General features: G+C 34.7%; 1 protein-coding gene across 1 annotated transcript; it reads left to right on the forward strand.

Moving 5' to 3' along the window:
* Positions 1–712: 712 nt before the first annotated feature.
* LOC110028720 (berberine bridge enzyme-like 22) lies at positions 713–3,002 on the forward strand (the record flags this gene model as incomplete). The annotated part of the gene is given in 3 exon segments (XM_020730686.1): positions 713–1,283; positions 1,359–1,846; positions 2,464–3,002. Coding segments are annotated over 3 exon segments (1,590 nt in total), but the record flags the coding sequence as incomplete, so codon positions are not given.
* Between the last annotated feature and the right edge of the window lie 9,437 nt (positions 3,003–12,439).

Below are 12,439 nucleotides of genomic sequence, written 5' to 3' on the forward strand. Positions count from 1 at the left end.
TTTATGTTTAGTTCATTTAAGCTTCAAGCTTTTAAAAATTGTTCAAGTTTGTTTATTTACTAATTTGAACGAACATGATCGAGCCTTGATCGATTTGAATTTGAGTTGTTGATGGAGTACATTAGTTCATTTATAGCCCTACTTGTATGTGAACCCCTAAAACATAAGCAATGTTGGCTCAGGAACAATCAAGGAGTGTCGAAGACGGTTCCAAAAGCAAATAGGATTCCGAGAGTGAGAAATAAGAAAAATAAAGTAGAAAAAACGTGGGACCCCTAAAAAGGGCAAAAAGAGAGGTTAAAATGTTTTGAAATGTTTTTCAATGTAATGGGTTCACATCGAAAAAGTTCACCATTTATTAGTGGAACGCCGGAAATATTGAGTCAGAATATAGAATAACATATACACTCGGCACCTAATAATTTTTTAGATCTGGCTCACGTTACTAGACCTAAATCCAGCCTCACACTTATTATTTTGGATCTGGCAATGTCCAAACTCATTTACTAGACCTCTTACGAAATCCGGCCTCACACTTATTATTTTGGATCTGGATTAGAACTCATAACGTTTTAAATTTATTTATAACTTAAATAATCATCAAACTTTAAATGGCCCGTACTATATAATTCATATCAATTTTAACGAGTAGTCGACGTCCCCTTCTATATAAACCCGCCGGGAATTAATGCACCCCAAACCCATAAGCCATTAAGAAAAATGGGGATGAAGGACCTCCTCATCCCCCTCTTCATTAATCTCCTCTTCCTTGTACTTTCTTCCCTCGCCATTAACGTTGCTCAGCCCCCTAATCTCGACGAGTACGAGTACGTGGAATGCCTCCACAACCACTCTGTTCCCCCCAACCTCTACTTCACTCCTCAATCCCGTTTCTACAGACATTTCTTCTTCTCCTCCGTCCGCAATCGCCGCCCCCTCCTAAACTCCTCTAAACCACTTCTACTCTTTCTCCCCACCATCGACAACCACGTCCAAGCCGCTGTTCTCTGTTCCCGCAGCCTGGGCATTCGCATCCATGACTATGAGGGTCTATCCTACGCTTCCACCTCCGGTCGATTCGTGCTCGTCGACCTCCAATTCCTCTCTTCCATCAACATCGATATGCACTCCAGCACAGCCTGGGTGCATGCCGGCACTACTCTCGGCGAGCTCTACTACGCCATCGCCAACCATAGCAGAACTGTCGCCTTCCCCGCCGGCCTCTGTCCCACCGTAGGCGTTGGCGGGCATCTCAGCGGCGGAGGATTGGGGACTTTAACGAGGTCTTAATTTTGAATAAAAAAAGTAAATTTGTTGCTAATCATGAGATATTTAATTCATACTATTTCATTAAGCAGGTTCTTCGGGTTAGCGAGCGATAACGTAGAAGACATCCGAATCGTCGTGGCAAGCGGAGAGATAAAGGATCGAGAAACGATGGGAGAAGATCTATTCTGGGCGCTGAGAGGGGGAGGAGGCGCGAGCTTTGGGGTGATTCTAGCTTACAAGGTGAGGCTTGTGGGGGTTCCGAGTAAGGTAACTGTTTTCACAATCTCAAAAACTTTGGAGGAGGGAGCGACGAAGCTTGTGGACAAATGGCAGCACATGGCTTATAGGGTGGATAAGAGGCTGTTTATCCAGGCGGTGTTTACGGTTTTGGGAGATGATAGGGAAACAGATGATGGGAATAAGACGAACAGAACAGTACAGGTTTCCTTTAAATCCTTGTTCCTTGGTGAGACGAATGGGCTTCTTCGCGTAATGGAGGATTCTTTTCCGGAACTCAAGTTGAAGGCGGAGGATTGTACAGAGATGAGCTGGATTGAGTCGGTCCTCTACTTCGCACGTAAGTGCGGTCCCTTTAAATTTTTCTTTTTTTTTACATAATATCGATCAAGTTTAGCCGGCAGATTTCTTGTGATTAAAACTAGTTGGGAAAAGTTGGGAAATTAAAGAAAATGATCAGTCCGGCAATGTTTTGCGCGATCGAAATCTCATTTACAGATTAATACTTAATTGACGTAGCTAGTTTGAACCGGTTGTTAGATTTACTAAATCAATTAAGTTGATTAATAAAATCGATTCACAAATTTAATCATGCTGTAATATATTTTTGTTTGATTTTGATTGAATAAAATTTTGAAGTTCTACTTAAAAGATATCCATTTGGTCAGTTCAAATAGATTGATGAGCAAATTTATTAAATTAATTAATTAATTGGTAAAATCGATTAAATATCAAAATGATTTAGTTTCTTATTTTAGACATAAATTTTTTTCCAAAGTGAATCAATAACTTAAATTCAAATCACCTTTAATCTGAAACTAAATTCAAAACCAAATTTAACATAGCTCTCAGTTTAAATCAACTTATGCGCACTCTTTAATAAAACACTAGGATTAGCGTTAACATTAAAATAATAGTTGTTAAACAAAATAAACCCTGACTCCGGAAAATTTGCAGGATACGAAGGAAAGCCTTTGAGCAGCCTACTAGAGAGATATTCTCCGGTGTTCAACAGCTCCTTCAAGCACAAATCCGACTTCTTAACACAAACCATCCCCTTGGAATCTTGGGACAGAATACTGAGTCGTTTCCTCGAGAAAGGAGAGCAACCCACACTGATGTTAGATCCGTGGGGTGGGAGAATGGATGAAATCTCTGAAACCGAGACAGCATTTCCTCATCGGAAAGGAAGCCTTTTTAACGTCCACTATTTGACGGAGAGGTGGTCGGAAGACGACACTGCAGTGAGCAAGAGGCATGTGGAATGGTTGAGGAGGTTTTACGAGTTCATGACACCTTATGTTTCTAAGAATCCAAGGGCGGCTTATCTCAACTATAGAGATTTGGATATTGGGACGAATGTGAAGGGGAACAAGACGACTTACTGGGAGGCGAGAGTGTGGGGAGAGAGATATTATAAAGGTAACTTCAAGCGATTGGCTTATGTGAAGGGCGAGGTGGATCCTACTAACATGTTCATGAATGAGCAGAGCATTATTCCTCCTCTTTTTCATTAAGTCTTTTTCATTAAGTAGTTGGTCACCTGAATGCTCCATAGAGGTGAAAAAAAATGGTTATGGGCAGGGAGACTATGCACTTTGTTTTAAGCGACATTAAAATAGTGAGGAAAGTGATGTATTTGAGCTACTCTTACGTTATGACTTATGCTCTTTGTGAATGTTTGTGATGTTTTATCCAAAGAAATATTTGAGTTTCTCAGCACCGTTAAATAATTTAAGTTCTCACTTCTCGATCATCATCCACACACACACACACACACACACACACACACACACACACACACACACACACACACACACACACACACACAGATCATAGTGTTGTGTTGATAATCAATCTAAATTAGTTCATTAAGTTTTTATTTGTGAATGTGGAAAATCCAATTAGTAACTTTGGACGAGAAATATAAACTTAAGGAAATTTTTTAAGTTTTAAATTTGTCCGTAAATAATTCTCAATAAATAGAGTGTAAATAAGAAGAAATCAAGAGAGAGAAAGAGAGAGGCGAAGTATGCACTATAATAAATCATGTATTATTCATAAAATATTTCCACTATTTATAAGTAATAGGGTACAATGAAGTTATTACATTTTTGCCCATATTTGATAATGATTCATATTATGATATTTTTGATATTTTATATATATGGGCTTATCGTTTATCTTCTTCTTGGCTCGACAAGAGAAATATAAACTTAAACAAGTTTGTTGAATCTAAATTTATACGTGAATCACACTCAAGGAATATAGCGTAAATAATTGCGCGGGGTAAAAGATAAATAATCACACTCAAGAGAATAACATCATCATTTTTATAAAACAAATGAACAGTAATCAATCATGTCTTACTCATAAAATGTTTCCCTATTTATACAAGAGACGATGCAATGATGATATTATATTTTTGCCCCAGTTTGGAAGGGATTCATATTATGATGGTTGTCCTTTTTTTTAGTGGTTAGTTTGGTTTTGTGGAATTGGATCTTAATCAGGTTGTCCCTTTTTTTTTTTGTAGTGGTTAGTTTGGTTTCTCTTTTGCATTATTTTAGGCCAAATGACCAGTGCATGGATCATTCAGCCGTATTCCTGTCCGCCTAATATAGAGAAATGTATTCGATCATCACTTTACCTCCATTTAGCCAGTTCACCTATGCCCATCATTTCTCTCTTTTGTGTTTGCTCGCTTCGCTCTCAATATTTCTGCAACATAGCTTTATTTTGAAAACCATATAAGTGCTATAAAAATTATTATTTTTCATTATGTAGGTTTTTTCCAATTATAAATGCATTTTTGCCTTACTGAACCTCTTAACGGAGTTCCCATGATTTTAATTGAATTTCATCGATCTAAATTTGATGAAGTAGATCTGAGTTTTCTATTTTTGAAATATTTATGTGAAAATAGACTTGTAATGTAGTACTATTCCATCATAAGAACTTTACAATAATTCTTAAGATCATTTCCAACTTAACTAGTTGGCACACACAATGTTGATTTTATTTTGTTTGTTTCTAGGATTAGTATTTATGATGATTTCTATTTTTTTAGGATGAAAACTATAAAAGATTGAAGCAACTTTACAACTCGTCAAGTCACAAAATTCACACTTTTTTAGACACATGCATGTTGACGTGAGTTGACAAGAATGAGCCCCCATTGAGCCAATTATATTCCTCTCCGCCTAACATAGAGAAATGTTTTCTATCATCACTCTACCTCCATTTAGCCAGCTCACCTATGCCCATCATTTTCTCTCTATTGTGTTTACTCGCTTCGCTCTCAATATTTATGCAACCTAGTTTTATCTCGAAAATCATATAAGTGCTATAAAAATTATTAATTTTCATCATGTAAGTTTTTTCCAATTATAAGTGCATTTTTGCATTTTTGAACTTCTTAGCAGAGTTCCCATGATTTTGATTGAATTTTATCGATCTAAATTTTATGAAGTAAATCCGAGTTTTCTATTTTTTAAATATTGATGTGAAAAAATAAATGTAATGTAGTACTATTCCATCTTAAGAATTTTACAATAATTCTTAAGATCATTTTCAACGTAACCAGTTAGCAGGTACAATATTGATTTTATTTTTGTTGTTGCTAGGATTAGTATTTATGATAATTTCTATTTTTAAGAATAAAACTATAAAAGATTGAAGCAACTTTACAACTCGTCAACTAAACACAATTCACACTTTTTTTGGTGCGTGTATGTTGACTAATCCAATCTTTCTCCCTAAAATGATGAGAGTTGACAAGAACGAGCCCCCACTGAGCCAGTCCAATTTACCTCTTAACATAGACTGGAGGTGACATGAATAACCATTTTTCGAATGATTAAATCATTAATCCTAATTAAACTATAAAATAAGCATTCCAATCAACCCCATGATTATTATCACATTGAATGTAAATTTCAACCGAAGGAGTTTATCCTAAAATTAAACATACTTTAAAATTTTAAATAGAAAAAATAAAATATTGAAATAAAATGTATCTAAAAATAAAAACTCATCCGCCCACCGTGATTGTTTGGCGAACGCAATAAATCAATTATTAACACACGCTCACAAAGCGACAATGTCATATTAAATGTATAACTAAATTTATACTTAAAATAATATGTCCTAGTAAGGGCAAGGTCAAGTTATCTTTTCATGAGATTTGACCAATATGATTCATAAAAGCCAATATGATTCATAAAAGCAATTCAGATCTGAGCTTCTTGGTAGGGTGCTTTGGCTAACATATTTCATTATAAAATAGTCAAATCTGCAACTTCTATATTCTCCAATGATATTTTACTAATTTGAGAAATGAATCAGGTATATAAATATATTTGATAGAGCATGAAGCCCTCTGTAAGTTATGGTCGACTTAGATTACTCTCTTTTGACATATATCCACTCCAAGGCTACATGATTTCTCTATACAAAGCAACTCACGGCTATTAATAAGGATCCTTCTGTTAGATTGAGTCGACCACTTCTTTTGCGTAAGCATACAAGGAGCCACGACGAAATAATAAAAACAATGTATCGAAATCACAATTTCAAATTCCACAGTTTGAATATACTATAATTTATGAGCACTTTTTTTTTTTATCCTGAGGAATGGTTTTATTTATAATCTATGATTTTGATTAGTGACAAAACTTTGACAATTACATACATAGCATCAGAAACATTGTTTTTTGTAAAATAGAACGTCAATATAAAATTTTTGAACTATCAAATCAATGTATTTACACGTGTGAAGATTAAACCATTGAGATTTGTTAAAAATGAAAAATATGAGTTGGTCTTTTATCATGAATTTTGATATTTGACAGAGAAATTGAAAAATAGATGAAAGAGGATGTTAGATTTGTAAATAGCAATGTTTTGGGTCCTGTGTATATAATTGCCCCGACTTTAACTGGGCCAAATTTTATATATTTTTTTTAATTTTATGATTTTAACTCTCTCTCAAACATCATTAATCCGCTTTAACACAACGACCTTATTCTTTATGGCTGGACATTTAGAATTAATTTGATGAATTATTTTTTCTTCATTATTTATCTATCATCAAAATTATCAACACGAGGAATAGTGTACGGACGCCGCTAAAGTTCTAAAATCATTTTTATGTCATTTTCATAAATACTTTATTAATTTCGCTCATTTTTAATATGTTTGACATTTAAGAATATTTTCTTATTCATTTGGGGCAATTTATTTGACACCTGGACTATTTGGGTAAATTGTGTTTTTGCAACTTATGAGTTTTTAAAATGCGGAAAACAGCGTTTCACATCACATCTATCTAGGTGTGGTGACAGCTTTCTAGCTGCGGTTTGACTTTTCCCAAAAAATAAAAATTTGTAATAGCCACCGAACCTAACTTATCAGTAGATTATTTTTAATCAGTGTACCAGCAAATTATTCAATAGGTTGCAGCTGCCCCAAACTATCTGATTGGATGTGAATTGAAAACAGTTCATCCATGAGTAGTTGGAATAGACTTTAAAATTGGAAGATTTACTAAACACTTAAATCTTGTGTTCTTTTATTTTTATTTTTTAATTTTTCTCACTTAAATGTTATGTATGTACGTATCTAGCTCTTATTTAAATTTTTGCATGTGACATCTTAGAAAAGTGTATTGCTTTTTTTTAAAGAATTAAAATAGTGGTATTTTTTAAATGATAATCATTTTTGGATGGTCTAAATATATAAAGTAAATTTAGGTGTTAAATATGTAAATAGAAAAGAGTTGCTGGCATGTATGTAAATTCCTCTTTTAAATTTTTTAGTTTTTATTAAATATATTTTTGTATAGGTAAATTTACATACCTATCACCAATTCTTATGACTTTATATATCTAACACCTAAATTTTTATATTTATATTTATAACATTTCGGTGCTATAAATTTATGTGTACATGCAAAAATGTATTTGACTTCTTAAAAGTCAAGATAATGTTATTTTCTTAATGTAATATTACATATGTAGATGGTATGAGTATAAAAAGAAAATTCAGATATTAAATATATGGCGGTATGTACGCAAATGCTTTATATATATATATATGTATATATATATATAATGTATGTATATATATATATGTATGTATGTATGTATATATGTATATGTATGTATGTATATATGTGTGGCCAATGGAGCTGGCGGCACCTCCCTCCCTATTCTGAGGGTTCTTATGCTTCCCTTCATAGCTTTGGAGATGTGTTTTCTACCTCTCCTGCCTTTTTAAGTGTTTCTTTGGTGCTATTTTTGTTGCTAGTGTGGTTTTTGAACCTTTGGGTGTTCCCGAGCTCTCAAAATTTAAAAATCCTTAATATAATTTGTTGTTCCATTGGTGTCTTTACTCATGGTTGCACCTAACCATCCTTTGCCTCCCTCTGTTGATGGTTCTTTTGGCCCCAAAAAAAGTTTTTTTTGCTGATGTTGTATCTAACAATGCTGGTTTTGATAGTGGATCAGTGGAAAACCTACTTATTCCTCAATGCTATCACGATTCATATGAAGGTAAAGGTGATTGCTCTTTGGTTAAAAAGGCTAGCTTAAAGGGGGGGGGGGGGGGGGGGGGTGGCGGCGAAAGTTATAAAGGGGGGTCTGCGCTCTGTATATCTAAAAATGGAGTATCTAACCTAATTGAGTCATGTAAGTTTACACTAGTGAGCAAATTTGAATTGGGTAACCCAAAAATGGATCTTATTAGAAAAATATTTGAAGAACTCAAAGTTTTAGGAGGATGGAAGGTTGGTTTTTTTTGATAGGAAGCATGTTATGATTCAGCTTCAAAAGTAGTAAGATTATGCATGAATTTTTTCCAAAAAAGTACATGAAGATTAAAGGAAGATATATGAAACTTCTTAAATGGTCAACTGATTTTGATCCAAGCCAAGAACCGCCAATAATACCAATTTTGTTCAGATTCCCTAACCTTAAACTACATCTATTCAACCACCAAATTATATACTCACTTGGAGCTATTTTAGGTAGACCCAACTTTTAACCTTACATGACCATCAGTTGCAAGAATCTTGATTGAAAGAGACATAACCTTACCTGATGTTGAGGAAATTTGGATTGGAACAACAGACAATAGATATTGACAGCTAGTCATCATGGAACAAAAGCCTTTTTATTGTGGAAACTGCAAAATGTTTTGACACGCCTCAGAGAAGTGTTTCAGTCTACACTTTGAGTTAAGGTCTAATTCTCCTATCCACCAAGATGCAATGGAGAATGATCAAAACCTTACTCGAGAGTTAGTTGATAATGAGCTTGCAACAAATGCTCCTGATAATAGCCAAGTTATAGAACCCCAACTAAAGGAGAAGGAACTTAATGAACTATTAGAGCTGGAGACAAATATTGTGACTAGCGACACACCTACTAAACAACAACATGCCTAAGAAAATGAACTAAATTTGACAAAGGAAAATGTACAAATAAGCCAACAACAAATAGCAGAAGAAGTTCTTGATGCATTAGAGGGTGTTTTCATTGTCCCAACTGCTAAGGAATACCCTTCAACAGAGAATTTGAATGTTAATTCCATTGTGGATGGAGATTCCCTTTATGATATGAGATAGATCATTGAAGCTAATTGACCAGTGCAGAAAGTTAGAAGGAGAAAGAGAGGAAGCCTAGAGCTGAGAAGTTTATAAGAGAAGAATATCATTGTTACCGTGGGGTCCTCATATAATCGTATGTCAAATTCCTTCTATAGACTTACTAGAGCAGGTAAATCTACTCATCATGATTAATTTTCTATGATGAAACATTAGGGGAATAATCAACCTTGGTTCCATCAATAGACTGAAAAAAACTTAACAGGGTTTACAACTTTCGGTGCATGACAATTCTTGAACCAATGGTGCATAAATACTAGAAACAGAATCTCAAAGCATTTCATGGTTTGAACCATTATGCAAATATAAATTAAAAAAATTGGCTTTTTTGTAGAAAAGAGATGAATTGGAATGCTATTATAAATCATACCCAATTTGTTCATATTGGGTTCAAGACTGAACATGTAACAGGTTATGCTACTTTTATTTATGCAGGTTGTAACAGTAGAGACAAAGTTGGACTATGGTCTAATTTAACACTAATCAATACTAATATGTATAACAGCTGGCTTCTTGGAGGTGATTTCAATAGTATTACATCTCCTATTGAGACGAAAGGTGGGAGAACATCTGATTTAAATAGCATTATGACTTTCTTTGCTAACATAAAGGCAGCTGGACTGTTTGATCTAGGTTTCCATGGTCCCCCTTTTACCTGTAAAAAAGGTAATAACTATGAGAGGTTGGATAAACTCTTGGTAAGCAAGCATTGGATGGACAACTTTACTCACTCTATAGTAAAACAACTCTCAATGACAGGCTCTCATCACAAACGCCTCTTACTAGCTATCTTATTTATAAACATCAGTGTGAAATCTCCCTTCAGTTATTTCAATATTTTGTCAGAACAAAAAGACTTTTAAGAGGTTTTGAAGAATGTTTGGTGCACTGAAATATATGACAGTCATTCGTATAGGCTTTGACAACTTCAAAAAATTATTGCCAATGCTTTGAAGAAATGGAATTGGGAATGTTTTGGAAATCTCAGTCATCAAGTCACTCAAGTGAACAACTTGTATACAAAGAAGAAGTTGTGAATAGAGGGGAGACTACTAATTTGGAACTCCATGAAACTAATGCCAAGTTACTCATTGCCATAAGTTTGGAAGAACAATTTTTACAACAAAAAGCTGTTGATAGCAGGCTTACTGATGGTGACATAAATTTTAAATATTACCATGTTGTTATAAAGTATAGAAGGAAATTTAATGTCGTATTTAAAATCAAAGATGAAAAATTGATTATGAATGGAAGATGAAGTTTCTTCCCAAAGAGATATCTGCATCATCCAATAACCAAAATTTGTGACATTAAACTTCCCGATCCCCGATACCATCACTTCGTCTCTGACCATCGTTATTACTTAGATCCATAACCACGTCTCTGATACAAATTGTTATGAAAAACGGCGACAATAAAATTAAAATTAGATCGAGAAAATTTGCAAACCAGAAAACAGAGAATTACACAGATTACGTGGTTCGACGAATTGTTTACATTCACGAAATTGTAAAAGATTTTATTAGCTGAGGAATTACACTGTCGTTGAGCACTCAATGATTACAATAAAGAGTCTCACTTTCTCTCTCTCTCTCTCTCTCTCCACCGTAAGCCCCGCCTGAAGTGAGGAAATCCAAAGAAAAAAAAAGGTTGCTTTATATCGCAATTAGAAGAAGCTTACGGGATACAGGAGAAGCCAAAACCAAATTCCTTTCTTCTGCGGTTCCTTGGTTGAAACAAAAACCAAATATTGAGACCATCTGTTGCCTTTTTAATTCCCAATCCAACAAGTATTCTTCGGATTTTTACGGTTCCTTTATATGTGTGCCTGCTTATCTCTGTTTTATGAAATTCTTGTTCCAGTTTTTCATTTTATTGTCGTCATTTTTCAACAACAAGCCAATCATTAATCTAATCATTCTTGTCTCCGCAAACCTCATATGAGATTAATTGCACACCTTGAAATATGTTCTTAGAAGTAAATATTTCATATGGTAAAAGAGTTGCCACTGCATCCTCCATTGTGAAGTCTATTTATCATTGTCAAAATCTAATTTGTTAGTTCCAAAATAGAAATTTACTTCGAAATGTAATTTATATTGCCAAAATAAAAATTGCAACAAAGAAAATTAAATTTAGAAGTAAATTTTCATTTTGAACTGACAAATTAGATTTTGAAGAGAATTTCTCTTTTGAGAATGAAAAATAGATTTCACATTGAAAGAAACAATGACAACTTTTACATAATATAATATTTCGAGATGTGCAATTAATCACATAAGGGGCTGCAGGGACGATAATACATTATTCTATGTGATGCGTGCTAGAAAATTCACGGTGGTAGAGTAAAGGATTATCGTCTTAGCATTGCACGAGGATTCAACACACACTCAGATGAAAATCAATCAAGCTGTGATAACAAAGTTGTGATAACACCAGAAGTTTTTACGCGGAAAATCCGTATGGGAAAAACCACGGAATCTCGCCCAAGTTGTAAAAATCCACTATAAGTTGATGATTACAAATGTCCCTTGTCCCACAGGCGGGAAATGATTACTAGCTTTCTAAGTTACAACGTCGACTGATGACGTTTAGTCAGCGGTGGTCGACGGAGGTCAGCGGAGGATGACGAAAGTCAATGAAGGTCGGCGATGGTGGTCGACGGTCAGTGGTAGTCGATGGCGATCGACGATGGGCGGGAGGGAGTTCTTGAGCTCCTTCTCAAAGCCTCAAGTTCTCTCTTAAGTCTCTTCCCTCATGTGAGGTGTGGGGCTCTATTTATAGTGTTCTAGGTGCAATTAATGCAAGAATATGAATCATTTTAATCCGACTGTCCGGAGAGTTTCCCTCGATCGGACTGTGCTTGATGGACATTTGAGTGTCTTAACGATGTCAGAATTGAGCAATATTGGGCTTGTTGGATTCGTCTTGCTGAGACGCTTGATTCAACTATGAACTCGCTGGATTTGACATCTGTTGACATTTCAAATGCCTTCAGAAATCCTCCAATAGTGGTTTAATGATTTGATCCAGGCATGATCTGACTCGGGTTGTGCTAGTTTTTATATCCTTAGGTCTGTCTTATTGAGCCGGTTAGTTTGACTATAAGTTTGTTGAAATCAGAGCTCTGGATGATTTTTTATCAAGATTTGAACGTTTCTTATTCAAATGTCTCGAGATTCGTGCTAGATGACCCTAGTTTTTTACGAGCCCAATTTCATCGTCCAAATATATATATATATGTATATATATATATATATATATATA

This window comes from Phalaenopsis equestris, unplaced genomic scaffold, assembly GCF_001263595.1.
Source record: "Phalaenopsis equestris unplaced genomic scaffold, ASM126359v1 Scaffold000522, whole genome shotgun sequence".
Lineage (NCBI taxonomy): Eukaryota > Viridiplantae > Streptophyta > Magnoliopsida > Asparagales > Orchidaceae > Phalaenopsis > Phalaenopsis equestris.